This window comes from Eurypyga helias, unplaced genomic scaffold (genome assembly GCF_000690775.1).
Source record: "Eurypyga helias isolate BGI_N326 unplaced genomic scaffold, ASM69077v1 scaffold3852, whole genome shotgun sequence".
NCBI lineage: Eukaryota > Metazoa > Chordata > Aves > Eurypygiformes > Eurypygidae > Eurypyga > Eurypyga helias.
Window position 1 is genome coordinate 61,835 of NW_010235171.1, and position 16,170 is coordinate 78,004.

At 37.6% G+C, this 16,170-nt stretch overlaps 1 protein-coding gene across 1 annotated transcript; it reads right to left on the bottom strand.

Moving 5' to 3' along the window:
* Positions 1-2,197: 2,197 nt before the first annotated feature.
* Positions 2,198-15,190, bottom strand: LOC104505893 (ER membrane protein complex subunit 2). Its single transcript, XM_010146651.1, has 6 exons — positions 15,101-15,190; positions 14,871-14,930; positions 12,476-12,557; positions 11,266-11,376; positions 8,299-8,403; positions 2,198-2,594 (listed from the first exon to the last, which is right to left on the bottom strand). Exons 3-6 carry the CDS (start codon positions 12,521-12,523, stop codon positions 2,508-2,510), a joined length of 351 nt encoding a protein of 116 aa, XP_010144953.1. The 5' UTR covers positions 12,524-12,557; positions 14,871-14,930; positions 15,101-15,190; the 3' UTR covers positions 2,198-2,507.
* Positions 15,191-16,170: the final 980 nt, after the last annotated feature.

Sequence of the window (16,170 nt, forward strand, 5' to 3'; positions counted from 1 at the left end):
AAACACAGCCTTTTATTTAGGAAAGGGGAGACTGCATGCTCGCTCATAATATTGTTGTGTAGCATTTGTCACTGCCGGAGCACACTACAGAACATCATCACGTTCATTTGTTAACTAAGTAACCCATTCTTTGAAAACCTATTCTCTAACGCGAGACAGCAACAGTGACATATTCCAAGATCATTTACCAGAACTGGAAAATTACTTTGATAAAGATTGCACTGTCTCACAGCTTCTCTTCTGTACCCTTTGCATGCTCAGACTGCAGGGCACTTGATACAGTTACCTCCCCTGCAGACACAGGATTTTAAACTTTTTTTTTCATTTGAACCCAGAAAACCCCCTGAATTTCCACTGCTGCGAATCAATAGTTCTATCAAAGACTGCCCATGCATTTTCATAGGGGTAATATATTTTATCTTTGAAGTAAACACAAATGTGTCAGAAATATTTGCCAGGTCGATTTGTAAGCTCTACTACGTGGGAATTATGCCAAAATACATGCACAAATCAGAGTGCTAAAGAGTAACTTCAAAAAGATGCTAAGCAGTAGTGAAAACGAGAAAGCTCTAAGCAGCCAAATGAGATGAAATTTGTCATCAAATCACTGAAAACAAGAAACAGAACCAACCTCCTTACAGAGAAACTGATACACCACACGCCCAGTTCTGACACTGTTAAAAGTCGCCTCTGAATAAAACATTATACACGACACTTTCCAGCAGCACAGACACTGCACTGCTGGTTTTTAATCCCTAAAATGTTATGCACCACAAAGTGCTTTTAGTCTACAGCACAGCTTCTCGCCGTTTTTAATTTCTGAATGCAACCAAGTTATTCGAGACGTAGGTAAAATAAAAAAAATAGAGACTAATGAGGGTTTAAAACTCTAGGTGGCACACTCATACAGTAAAAGACTATAAATCTGAGCAGAAATACATAGGTTTACCTATGGTATTTTCTTGGTTTTCCACCCAAAACATAAATAGATAATCTGCAAATACTGTTCTGAGGCCAGTTTGTGAATTATTGTTACAAAAGGATCTGCACTATTTCCACAAGTTAGAATCATGTGATTTAATATAATACTATGCAGTATTTGCAGTTTTGTATTTCAACAGTACTGAATTCATCTGAGACTCCTTAAACAATAAAGTCTCGTGGCATAGCACCCATCCTGTCACACTGTCATACTCCGACCTACTTCCTGGATAACAGGAATGAGGTAACTACACAGTCTCAGGCAACAACCAGTTCAGTTATGCACATTTTCAACCTTGGAACTCACAGGGGAAGTTTTTGTTGCTCCTTTGTTTTTAAGCAGAAGCTCAGCTTTGGTTTATTACATCAAGTCCAGAGCCATAAAAAGGACATGTTATAGACAGCCTTTAACCTACCCATATACCGCCCACGGAAGGCAGTAGAAAATCTGAAATTCAGATTAGCTTTGCTGGTGCTAAGTCATGAAAATGACACTGCAATATTTTTATTGGAATTTGTCAAGGGCATGTTGCTGCTGTTATGCCATCTTTCTGAAGCCACTGTAAAGGCAATGACAGCCATGTAACCAAACTGCCACAGTACGCACCTGAGCAACATCCAGAACGAGGGGAACCACGAAACTGAAGAATTAGGGTGCGTGGCACAAGGCAGTCAAACAAGCTCCCTCATCCTTACGGTGCAACCTGGCTGCTGTGGAGAAGCTACTACACCACGGCGAAGGGGCACCCACACTGTAGGTACAAAATCAGTAGAGACCAGCACGCAGCCCTGCAGTCAGATGGTTTTGAAATTCATGATGCGCAACAGATGTACAACAAAGGACACGCAGAAGGAATAAAAAAAGTGCATATGCATATACTGATTGGAGAACTACGTAGACATGGAAGCATGTGCCCACAAAGCCACAGAGAAGAATGTCTTTGGCCTTAAGCCAGTAAAAGAGCCCCTGTGAAGCAAAATGCACAAACAAGTTTTCTCCATTTCTACAGTGCTGGATATCAACTCATTAATAAAACCATTATCAAGTGTATTCATAATCACTCTGTGCTGTGTGGTAAATATTTACCAGGAAGTGTGCATCTGTAGCATCCTTTCCATCTTAAACATGTAAATGTGATAAACGTGTCTAACATAAGTTATTTGTCTACATATATAAATTTGTTCATTGCCATTTGCAAGTCAAATAAACCACTCATTTTTTTAATCATTTAACAAGTTTATTTTTACAAATTATGGCTTAAAAGCAGGTACTGTAGATACAAAAATCTAAGAGACTGATGCAGCACGTCATTTCTTTGTCTTTGAGGTTAAGTTATTCATTTCAGTGGGTATTCATCCCATTTCTCATAGCAGTAATAAATAGGCATTTTACTTTTGGTAAAACATTAGACAGCAGGTTAATCAATACAAAATTAACTTTTAACAGCACTGCAGTAATGTAACTGATTGGTCATTACAGGTTCATCATGGAGCTGGAAAATTTAATATTGGATCTCTATGCCAACCTAAGATTGAGTGATTTGCAGGGTCTCCAACATGTCTTCCACTGCCTTCAAAGAGTATTTCGTTTCTTTCTTACTGCGACCTGCAAACTAAACAACAACAACAACAGGATTGTTATGCATCATAGATCAGAAATTCTGTGCATAGCTCCTGTACAAATAACAGTTCTAAACATTAGGTACCAAAAGTTTCCTCTGATTGCTACAAACGAAAGTTCTGTGCATCAAAATCTACTATCAAATAATCCAGTCATCATATAATTACTTTTTATTGTTCAAAGTAAGTGTGAGTAATAATCTTGTATTTGACTGTAACCTCCTATTACAACAGCCATTTTAGAGAGCATTTGAAATAAAAGTTTGTCTTGATAAAGAAAGATACAGCCTAATAAATACTGCTTACGGCTTCAGATTGCCTAAGACACATGCAGCCAAGTTTGGGAAAGGAAGGGGTAGAAGGGTAGGAGATGCTGATCACCCCACACTGACCTCAAAAGGGTTTTTCTAACTGGACTGACAATTTCCATCACTCATCAGCCATATCTAACGCAGTGGATTTACTGACTAGGTCAGTCTACAGTCAAAGTAAACTCTCAAACATTTTTAATACACCTGTATTAAGGAGTTTTGCATTTGGTGCTGGGAGGGAGGGTAAAGAAATTACAGAAGCAGTTAACTATAACTTGCTGCTAGTAAAACAGCCTGTTCTCTACCTATATGTTAATATCTAAACACTCAATAAATTTTCAATTTAATGTTTTTTATTTCAAATACCAGTGGTGTCTCACATAGTTAGTCCTTGATTTATAATGTGTCCCTTCTCTCTTGTAATTAACTGAGTTTAGCAAACGCTTCATGACCTGTTAAGAAAGATTAAGTCATCAAACCCAGGTAATATCACACCAGCAACAAGCTGCAGGACCTGTTAACCTGCTTTTGACCCCCAGGCCACAATCCAATATCGGGATTCCCAATCAGTACTGAGTTCTTAAAAAAGTTGTTTTGGCACAGAAAACGAAATGCTATTTCAAATTAAATAGAATGAAATGTTGTTATTGTGACAACACTTTACAGTTAAGAGACGTACTGCAAACACCGTATTTTCATATTTCATACTGCTAGATGATGAACTGACGTGCCATGTTTTGACTCTAGTAGTAAGTATAAACCCATTCTTCAGGTCGTGCGGTTTCCATAGTGAGCTGCAACAGTCAACCTCAGAGGAAAATCATAGATTTCTTACGCTCTCCCAGGTGAGAGAAGTAACTTTTGCTTGGATCCGACTGAATAAAATGTCCTCTTTTTGTTCACACTAAACAATAGTCCCCCAAGCAGATACTTTGTGAGTCCAAATCCTTTCATAAAAACAAGCAAATGAAAAAACAGAACTCAAAATCTTTGACTGAAAAATTGCTTCAATTGAAAGCATTCAGAGATTTCAATGCAAAGCACAGAAGCCTGAATGTACTGTGGTCAAAAAGCACGCCTGGTAGGACATGCAGAAAGCACGCAGAGGAAAGCTTCGAAATAAGAAGAATTTTACTTATTTTATTTCTCTTCAGGGACACTGAAAGCAAAACTGACATGAGATATTAGTTTAAAAAAAATGTTACTTGCTAATTTCAAGAGTGGTTGCCTTCACGATACTGACGTGTCCTTTAAGCTGAACAAATAAAACCAAACTCCGCGTCATAACAAACAGAAGTATACTTGGAAATGTAATCACTTCAAATTTGCCCTGACGAACAATTATTTTGTCTATTCTGCCATTACACAGCAATTTGACTGATTGAGCCGGAATCCGTTTCTTAAAATCATGATTTAATTTTCCGTTTCCCAAATGGTTTGTAACAAAATCACCTCTCCAACCATAAATACCATGTGGATTGCTAACACAGAAGAATTTAGCAATCTACACAAGAAGCATGTATCTGGAAAATTACTGTGAGTAGGATCACATTAAAGATTTTTGCGAGCATTAATCAAACTTGCCTGCCTCTGCTGAGACGCTTCCACCAGAGGACATGCTAAACCAATTACCTAATTGACGAGCATTAGGTGGCCATATTTTGTTTCGATGCTGAAGTAACTGTGACTCATGTCCTCAGTGAGAACAGATACACGTTCTTCACAAGGATCTGCACACAGATTATAATCCCGTTTCCCAGCGATAAGGCAAAACTGAGCTTCTAATAATAATAAATCTAGAATAATTCTTTGAATAATGACTACTTCTCTAACATCTGAAATAAAAGATTAAAATTAAATTTTGTGGGGTTTTTTTTTTTTTCACCCGGTCAATTAAATTTAAGTGGCCTAGAGAATAATGACCTTTTTTTTCAGAGCATGTGGTAGCAGCCAGGAATTCCAGCTCCATGCAGCAGCCCTAGCTACAAAACCTTCCTGTCTTCCTTTGAAAGTTGCTCCTATATTAGGCACAGATGAGAAATACTTATCAGCACGGAGGGTTACGCATTTAACATCAAAATAAGCATATTAACCAGAGGGAGCATCAAATATCTGTCTTTTCAGAAAATTATTTAATTCAACTATATTCTGAATTCAACAATTCAACCATATTTTCCTGTACAGAAACTGCTGTACAGTCTAACCAACACTGCTGAAAGCAAGGTTTTCTTTTTACACCCAAAGACTGTTTTCTTTAAATGATAATAAACGAAAAAAGTTCCTCTAATTTCATACAGGAATGCAAAGGAAAAGCAAACATCAAGTGCCAAAGCAAACTGCCTGAATAAGAGAATAAATCGAAAGGAGGAGACCAGGAAAAATATTTCAAGTAAACTGCATCTAAAATTTTAAAAAATGCAACTATAGCCAGTGCTTAATTTGAAAAAAATAAAAGCAGTTTTCCAGAATTACTGACCAAACTGCTGGTAGTTCAAATCCAGAATGAAAATGGGGAAAGATCTCACTGTAAGACAATTGCTCAAAAATAACTTTTTGAATTAATAACTTCATATATTAAAGTCACAAATTCATATAATTTGTCTAGGAACCCAAGTCGGGATTCTAAATGCATCTTATTCTCTAGAACATGACCACAGGAAAAATTGCATTTAACAATGTAAGAAGGTCCAACTAATAAAACAAGTCAATGCCAAACTCAACAAGCTCTTAAGGCTCTTATTACACTTTACAAAGCGCTTTGGATAATGCAAGGAAAGTGGGGAGGATTTATAGAGATAATATAAGTATCTAGCTTAAAACTTGGCTAGACAACCTTCCACTAAATGGAGGAATGCTGTAAGGGCTTCCACTGGCACAAGCAATCAAGGATTCATCCCTAGGTCCAAATGATGAAAATTTCCAACCGCTCAACACCCCCAGGGAGCCACAAATCAGTACTGACTCACAGGGGAAACTGCCACCTACTACATCACCAAACACCATCTGCTGCAGCAGTTGGATGTCATAAGTCTCTGACACAACAGGCACGCTGGAGTGGCCAAACCCTTCCGCAGTCATGGAACAAGCTCGGGAGGGTTGGGCTGGGGCAGGCCTGTCCAGCTGCAGTCATTGGAGCTTCTTGTGGTACTTCTGTGAAGGGGATGTTCACGCCACTTGCTCGCCAAATCCTATTGAGAGCACTTACATTTTATGTACAGCTCAGTTCCCCCTGTGATTCCACTCAGGTACGGTGTTCGTCATTTTATGTCCCAAACAGCTAAAAAGAGCAGCTGAAATATGCAACGTATCACAGAAGTATGAAGTCACAACGAAGTTATGAAATGTGTTTTAAATATATGTGAGTCATGTTAACGTGACTTGTTCTGGTAAGCATCAACCAAAAATGCTTAACGAAGGATCCAAAAGAGCTTTACAGAAACAGCGGAACTGCACTTTCCAGTAAAAACCGCACCAAACCAACCCCGCCCCCAAACAGAACCCCACACCCAGAACGCCCCCCAACACTACCAGCACTCCAAATACAAGTCGTATTTCCTTGGAGCTATTATGATGCCAACAGAAAGCCATGTGGAGAGGGGAAAAAAAGATTAAAAAAAATCAAAGGCCAGCTGACCTGGCTGTGAGTCAAGTAACTATAAACTGTTATAATTAAACTTGCATTGTATTTAGAACCAGGAGATGTCCATTTCTAGGTCTTAATCTTGGTACGTCACCACTCCACAGCCAACACTGCGTTTACATTTCCATCCCGAGGCACCCTGAAAGGGGCTCTTCCCCGGAAGTGCCAACACGTCTCTACTGGTGCTTTGAACTGGAAACTTCAGGTGTAATATTCACTTAAACATTTTTGTTAGGATAGAAAACATGGAATAATAGTATTCACTCAAAATTCACACATCTTTTAAAACCTGTTTTGTTCTATCGATGGTGAATCCACTGTGTATTCTGATCTTCAAGGGGGATTTGTTCATTTGTTTGTCTAAATCCTGCGATACTTGGGTTTTCCATCAATCCTGCGCTTACTACTGAAGTCAAAAGAACTCCTCCTTGTTTATGGGAAATCAGAAAAAGTGGTAATTCATACACGCCTTTCTGTCATGAGCAGGCAAATGGTTTATTAATGAAAAGCAGGGAGTCATTTAAACAGCAAAACAGAGAAATAAACTTTAGGCACACAAGTATAAAATGCTTAATTATGTCCTCAGGGATACAATATTCTTCACTGTAAAGTACAGTCAGAAGGTACAGGGCCAGTCAGGGGAAATGGAAAATACTTTGAAGTTGTCATGCCTCAAAAAGACGTCAGCCACAAGAAGCTGCACTCTTGGCAGTGCATGCACATACAGTGCATTTAGAAAACTGCATTGGCCATAAAAGAAAACCTTAATTTAATTCCGTAATAGATGGAGCTGGACAAAAGGCCATTTGGCAGTATCAAATGTGAAACAGTAGCAGCAAGAGAAAAACTAAATAATGGGTTCTGATACTGAAATATTATATAAAGAAAGGAATGTTGCATGTACATATATATTATACACACTCCGCATTTAATACCAACGTTTTTGCTCAGAAAAAGTTCTGGGGAGAAACGGACAGCACAATGTTGATGTTCAGGATTACTTATACATAAACTTTGATTGGCAGAACATTAAGAACAGCTGTAAGTGTCAAACAGACACTACATTTGGGACACACGGACAGCAGAACCTATAAACTAGCACCTGGTTTCATTCATAGTTATGGAAAAATACAGAGGTTTATATTACAAAAGCAAATATAGATGTTTATGCATAACTTTTCAAATAGCCAACTCCTAATGACTTCAGTAAGCTTTGACTCTGGAGTACAAAGTCTAGATTTTCACAGTTCATAGGCATTTTTCTATAGAACTATGCAAAACCAACTTCAGAGACAATTACTAAGGTAATTATTAGGAAAACCATTAAATATTATTTTGAAAGGTGAGAATAAACTGAAGGAAAATAAAACTTTAGAATTTTCATTTGTTTTCTAGTAAAACCGAAGTAGATGACCAAGTCACTCTAAGAATTAAGACATACCAAGTTTTATTAAAATAACTTAGCCATAGAACTTTGTCTGGAAGTCAACATTACACTAGTGTACATTCGGTTAACGTTAGAAAATAAATCTGTTTAAAGCTTATCAGTAAATAATAGTAATTACTCATTGTAAAATATCAACCTTATATTAATTAAGGCTTCCAGGAAAGCAAACAGAAGTAAAAGGCAAAAAATCCAAGCAAATTACGGTGATTTACATGTCATATCTCGCCTTCGGAACAGCAGTTGTTACAAGTGCAAAGAAGTACAGAGCACGGTGTATCATAAAAGAAAGACGTACTAACCTGGTATGCTCTATTTATTTGGTTAGCGGCCCAGCTGGCGTATTTCATATTATCTTTTTTCATTTTTGCACTTGCTTTTGGATTGGAAGCAATATGGCTGGCAGACTAGGAATACAAAAATAAAACCAGTGTAACTATATGTGCATGAAATAAACCCACAGCATTCAGCACCTCTGCACTTAGAGCCCCAGCGATAGCGGAAAAAGAGAAAAAAAAACCCAAACAGCTACTAGTAAACAGCATCCAAGTAAGAATTAGCTGAACTTTTGTAACAATTTAAAACATTATCCCACTCTGCTCAGCAGTTGTGAGGTCACACCTGGAATACTGTGTTCAGTTTTGGTCCCTGCTATTCAAAAAAGACGTGGACAGGCTGGAAAGGGTCCAGAGAAGGGCCACAGAGATGATCAAAGGACTGGGAAGCCTGTCATATGAGGAACGGCTGAGAGAACCAGGTTTTTTCAGCCTTGAGAAAAGAAGGTTTAGGGGAGGCTTTATCACCACGTTCAAGTATTTAATGGGTGGCTACAAAGGAGATTTAGACTCCTCTTTTACAAGGAGCCACATGAAAAAGACAAGGAGTAATGGGTACAAGTTCCTCCTGGGGAGATTCCGATTGGACACAAGAGGAAAATTTTTCACAGTGACAGCAATCAGCCATTGGAATCATCTCCCCAGGGAAGTGCTAAATTCCCCAGCGTTGGACACTTAAGACTCAGCTGGACAGGGTGCTGGGCCATCTTGTCCAGACCATGCTTTTGCCAAGAAAGGTTGGACCAGATGATCCTTGAGGTCCCTTCCAACCTGGTATTCTGTGATTCTATGATACCAGGAATTGGTTGATCTAATTAAAGCTAAATAAGACTTCAATTCAGTTAATCCCATTTGCTTCTCCTAAGGTGAGAGTTATGAGTTGGTTTTCCCCATTATATTTGCTACCAGAGATGATATAAAGTACATCACTTCTGTGTCCAAAGTGCTGTTGAAAACATAAGTTTTTTCCCCTGTGGCATCAGAAAGTGCATTTTAAAAGCACGTAAGTCTATCTATGAACTATGCCCATCCTCATCTGAAAAAATGAAAAGGTTATTTAAGAACCATTCTCATCTCTCAGGACTTTCCCACTGTTGTAAATAAATTAACTTCACAGAGAATCATTGCTACTCCCTGCCAGAACATCCTGCTGAGTGCAAAAGTACTCGAATGCAAAGAACCACAGAACCCTATTCTCACCCATCAATGAAGAACCCCCAGAGATTTTAAAAAGGGGTGTGGAAGCAAATGTCTACATGAATACTAAATTTCAAATTCAAAGAATGTTCCTGTACATATTTCCCTGAAAATACCTGCAGGAAGGAGAGAGGAGTGGGATTGACAAAGAAGCAGCCTCTGCAAAGTCAGGAACACATTCTCTGAAGCCATGCCTGCATGAATTGAATCTGTGACCTAGTTCAGGGTCCTAAGATGAGGCATCACGCTCTGGTTTCCTGAACTTGATGAATTACTGACCAGTTTCCCCAGCAGATATGACCGAAAGTCTTTATGGAGAATCTACCAGGGTTGTGGACGTTCTCTGGGGACTACAAACGCTGGGCATGTCTGTCAAGTACAAAAAGCAGCAGCCACAGCAAAACCAGATCCTAATGCCTGGAAACAGCATTGCAAAGAAATTAGGAGCCAAAAGATAGGAACAGAAGGAGCGATGGCGAGCTGTGCTTGCAAAAGCCACCTAGAGAATCTGTAACAGCAGCCAGACGAGCAAAAACAAAGAACTGAAACAGAGCCTATGTGCATTTTTTGCAGTAATGACGTTGCATTATGCAAATCAGGGTCTGTGCATGTGACCTTCAGGCACTGCCAGAACTAAAAGTTTCTCAAATGCTTGGGTTAGCCCAAGGTTACCAAACAAATCACCACAGACAACAGGCTCTAAGTCTGCTTTACAGACTGGCAGTAACAGGCAGGACAAGATCTGACAGAGGACAAGCGAAGATTGGCCACCATAAACCCCCAGGCCTGTTCTAGAATCAGTACAGAAGTCTGTATGTACACACACCTTACAAATCAGTTTAGGCCAAGAAACAGGCTTGCTACAAAATTTAATACTAAAATGCTATATGACCTAAGGACAGCAAGGTTTTTTCTCCTCCTTGAACATACAATCACCAACCCAAAAATCTCTGCGGATGGGCTAACATTAGGTCCAAGTTTCCCTGAGTCTTAAAGGTGATGCCTAACGAGTCCTTGAAAGGAAGCCCCTATTGCTTGGTGTTTATAGGAAGTCTCAGAGTTATCTGCCTGATGCATTTCTGTAAACTGCTCCCCTCCCAAGAGGCAAAAAGGTAGCCTAGAATTCTAAAAAATAATGTGTGTAACTTTTCTGGTTTTGTCCCTAAAAAGATCTAATATCTAAAGGAAGATCTTCAATAGAGGCCTCAGTGCTCAAGGAAACTGAAGAACTAGTGCCAGTACACACTACCCGTAGTTACTGTAGTCATGGCCACACTCAAGCCAACAATGCCGTGCAGGCTAAAGACTAAAGTTGTATCTAGAAACTGGCATGAGAAAAAAAAACAAAGGGAAAACAACAGGCTAGTTTAAAAAAAAAAAAAAACCACACACCCCAGAAAAATAAAAACAAACAGCCATCATAGTGTTGGCACTCTTCAGCAGTTCACCATCTTGCACAGAGGAGTATGACCTTAAATCCTTTTTCAAGTTACCTTCATGTGCCAATAATTATAATTCTTTGGAAAACATGGGCAAGACTTAAAGGTTAAGAGCACTTCAATTACGGCGTACTTACTGGCATAAAATTGTCTACACTCAGTATTTAAAAAACAGTGTTAATAATCTGTGCTGTTAAGTTAAACCTAAAGAAAAAAACCCAGCAAACAGCAAAGGATAATATACATAGATAAAACCATATTCAAAATTGTAACATGGAAAATACATAACCATGCTTACCATGTAAAGTCCAAACAGAGCTCTCATATTTCTGTTGTTAAGCTTCAGTGCTTGTGCAAAATACTTTCTTGATAGCTCAAGGTTTTCAAGCCCCCCTTGAGTGTATTTAACCTGTAAAAATTATAAGCTCCTGAAACTTGCACATGTCATCCATACCTGAGGCTTTCACTGTTGAAGCAAAGATATTATGAAACTTCACTTCAGGTTTGTTTCACATCAGGTGACTCCTACCAAAGGCGAAATACTGGCTTGGGAGAAATCCGAGCTCTTTTCAATACATACATTTTAAAGCATTTAACTACAGGAGGAAAAAAGCCAGCATTCATTTAATTAATTTATTGCTACAAGAATAAAAAGTGATTATTTTTCACCTATGGATAGTTACTACCTTGGGATAGTCTCTTTATACAAACTTTAAAGCTAAATTCAGCCTGCTGTAAATCCATACTAAGGCTGTATTCCCTCACAGGAATATGTACTCTTTCATCACAGCATTACACCAGTCCACGGAACAACACAATGCCTTTCATTATCTATTCAACTGCACAACAGTTTAGAAGATTAATCCACTGTTTTTCTATGCATTTTGCCTAATATTAGATCAAAAAAAGAGGGATAAATACTAGAAGACATGCTTCACAGTCTTTCTACCAGAAAGTTATTGAGACTTAAAAGTTTTAATGTACACCCAATTTTAACCAGATTAACAAAACAAATTAAATCCATTCTACGCAGTTAGCAGTATCGCTTAGGAAAAAAACAATGTACATCTGAAAAAAAGAGTGAAAAGAGCTAAAACCTCTGAGGGCTCTCTCTCGCCCCAGTGTTCTTTCAGGTGAAATTTCCTATGTGGTTTCCAAGACCGGGCTCCACAATAAGAGACCATCTATCGTAACCTCCTAGGCAGCATTGTTGTGGAAAAGTTTAACTTCTCATGTACTTAATTTGAAAAGTGCATATATATTTCAACAGGAATAGCTCATTTAAAACAAATTTTTATCTTTAATAATTCTTGCCCATATTCTTATATTTAGCTTAGTCACACTGAGTAAGAAAACAGTTTTCTTAACATGTTAAGTTCTCCGAGATGTTAACATTCTCTCTGTACTCTCTTTAATCTCCTAGGCAAAAATTAAATAAACCATTTTTATTCCATTTTCATCACTCCAGTAACTTAAAAACAGAGTATGATTTTTCTGAAATGACTTACTTCAGCATATTGCTGACAGTATAAGTGGTTGTGTGGATTAGTCATCATAAGCTCCTCTAAGCAGAAGGCTGCCTTTGCATAGCTGAGAAACACAAAAAACAGTGACAAAATGAAACAGAATATACTGTTCTTTGCTTCAGTTTCTTTACAGCACAATAAAACAAGTCTTACTTTTCCCCTCATAACTTCTCATGATTAAGAAAAATATTTTATTTTTAAATGATGTTTCAAACTTCAAGTTACTATTTTTACATCATAGATAGTCAAAAATATAGAGAAATTAATAGTATAGCTATATATGGAACAGGTCATTGAACGCATTTAACACTCATTTCTTGTAAGTAACTGCAATTTCTGACCAACAAGAGTGATGAGTAGAAACAGGCATTAGGATTCAAAACATAAGGCATTATAACATAACATAAGAGCTAACAAATAAATGACTAAGATACTGAACTTGGACTACAAAACCAGTTCTTTTTCTACAAGAAAATTCAGTTACCTGAGGATTCACAAACCAAGCTATAGACCAGAGCACTTATACTGTCAGTTAACTTTGCCTGCACACAGTCAACCACAGAGGTGAGACTGAAAAACCATACCAACAACAGTTGTAAAAACCAAACAGTTCAGATCTATAAATGAAAACAGCATCATACCAGTACAAATGGGCAACAACATATCACTGCAAAAGAAAAGGCTAATACTTGTTCTGTAAATGAAAGCTTTCAGAAATATTTAAGAAGCCAAGCTCAAAATGTAGGTGTACGTAATTATAAAAATCCTAGCTTCATAATCTTTCAAAGAACAGAGTTTCCTGCAGAATTTGCATCTTTTACAGATATGCGATAGCACTCTTGCAGAGTTCAGGATAGGATTCCAAACTTCAGGGATGCAACGTTTATATTGACAATGCGGGTAGATATTTAATATCTGGTAAAAGCAATTGAGCAATTATGAGACACTATTAAACCATATAATCTGCAAAATCTTATTTCTTAAAATGAATATATTGTGGTTTTCTAATTTGTTTGTTTTCTAAAACCAAGTAAGTTGACGAATTGTTTTCTTTTTTTAAAATTAACTTTTAGTTGCTTTTTAGCCAAGATTCTAACTTTTCCCAATTTAACCATCAAAATAGTAATAACGATGCTCATAAAAGTACAGTGAGCACAGTCATTTTTTCAGTGAACTGGAGAAAGTTCTACGTACTTTATTTTATTAGAATTACAGACCAAGACAAATACAAGCAAAAGCAATTTCTTTCTCAGGTTTTATTACACAATTTTGTAATAAAGATTATAGAAAGAAAAAAACCCCAACAACCCAGTAATGAAATACGTATGTTTGCACCACTCTATCATTCCCTTTTGTACCAACAGATACAGCAAGCTTAAATATCTTTCTAAATATTAAAAAAAAAGGAAAAAATTCTATTTTCTTGAAAAAGTGCTGGTGAATTTCCTAAAACAAGTGGAAATCTGGATATCAAAATTCTAGATTAATCCTTATATCAGCATGTGAGAGAGTTTAATAATTATTTTATTTGAGAATGGGGCGGAAGGAGAGGTGACGAGGGAACAATTTTTTCATCACAGTGAGAACAGTTATTTCTTCCTTGAGAATTTGATTCTTTTACTACTCTCTAGAAAGGAAGGAAACAATGTGAAATAATTCAGGCTGAGCTGAAGAACTAAAGACGGGGAAAAAAGATACGCCTTTGGGTGGAGGTCAGAATTAATGCTATGATATTAGAAAACTTGCACTAAGGCTTTGAGCTAATCCTCCCACACTGGGATTTCCTCTTGTCACTACAGCAATAAAAAAAAAAAAAAAGAGCTAACAAAAACATTAAATATCCAATAAGCAAGTTACTACAACATTCAGCATTCTTGACTGCGTTGGGTTTTGTACCCAGGCGACCAGACGCCTCTAACTCTAGATCCATGTTCTGGGGTTTTTTAAAGGTTACTAAAAGTTCTTGCAGAGGTAGGTTTAAAGAAAATCAGAATTTCAGTTGCTGTGATCAGCTGGTTTTAGAAGAAAAGAATTTAAACTTAAGCTAGTAAAAACATCATTTGAATGAAAAGTTATGGGAAGTAGGTGCTGTTCCCTGCTACACTCAAAGCACTGTTCTTAAATACGAGATTTTTTTTAAATGACTGAAAAGTACAGGTGATTAAGTAAACTGTTTCTGTTTTAAAATCAAATGCCTTATGAAAGCATTTGGTAGTCAAGTAAGGTTGGTAATTATTTCGTGTTGATTCCTGTTATATTGGAAATGAGACAGCGTACTTTCTAACACCAGTCCTTCAAAAAAAGCACTGAGGTCTCTGACTTACACAGAGTAGGTTTCAATTTAACCGTTCTTATGTGGGCTTAGCAAACAACTTACTCATGTTCATTGATGTAAAGTTCTGCAAGTTCGTGCCAAGCTTCTTGGTCTCCAACAAATCTGTATAGAGAAGACAGGAGGGGGAAAAAGGAAAAAAAGAAAGAATGTGCAAGGGATTCTGTAAATGACCAGCATGGAAGCAAAAGCGTAAATCAAATGCAAATTCCATTTTAATTAAAAAGATTTATCAGAATGGCAAAACACAGTCCGTATTCTTTTAAGACACTCACTGTTCCAGATACTCATTCAGCTCTCGGATGGCCTCAAGATTTTTCCCCTGGGCTTTTCGAATGGCAATCTTACGCTTTCTTGCTGCCTGTGGGTTGACATTAATAAAGGATTAGGGTCTCATAATTCCCTGGGTTTTTGTAAAGAAAGCAATTTGACTGTGCAAATTATTATCTCAATACCAGTGGAATTCCACTGCAGAGCAACTGCTAGGTTGAAGTTTACAAACATAGCCTATGACATCCCACTGAGAGACTGAAAACCTCTTCGTACAATCACATTATGTATGCTTTTCTTTGGAGGCACAAACTGTATGCATTATCTCATTCAAATAAATGACTGTCCAGATTCTGATAATTACAAAACAGCAGGGGATGCTAATCTTCAGCCGTTCCAAAGACCCCCACCTTGTCATTCACCACATCCGTGATTATAGACGAGAGATGGTGACTGAGTCTTAGAGAATCCCACAGATCCATGTTGGTTGCCACAGTATATATATGGCTTTCAGCCATTTTTAAAGATTTTTGTTGGAGCTACAAATGCCATCTTTAATTAACGTTGAATATAGATCAATTTTATAAACAGGTTTCTCAACACTGGAGCACACAGCAGACTCTTCAGTGCAAAGGGAATACAAAATAGCCATTTCAGTGGCAAAACTGAGCAGTACTTCTATATGTGAGTGGAAAATATATTTCAACATAAACAATATAAAAACAAGTTACGAGAATTATAACCTATTTAAATTTTGAACTCCATACAAGTTGTTACAGAGCACCAGGAGGGAAGATACACAGAATTTTAATAGTTGATTATTCTACACTTCAGTCTGAAGTACTGTACATTCCAGTGTCTGAAGCACGTTGGTTACAGTTTTCAGACCTCTAGGAGTTGTGAATCTACTTAATTACACTTGAGGTGTAATTCAAAACAGACATCTTCCCAGCAGTGTGAGAGTTTGGAGCAAACAGCACTACACCTCAGCCAGCCTGACAGTCATCAGATCAGGTATCTGACAGAATGGAAGGAAAACCAAATTCCAGCGTATCAGGCCCCAAAGAACGAATGC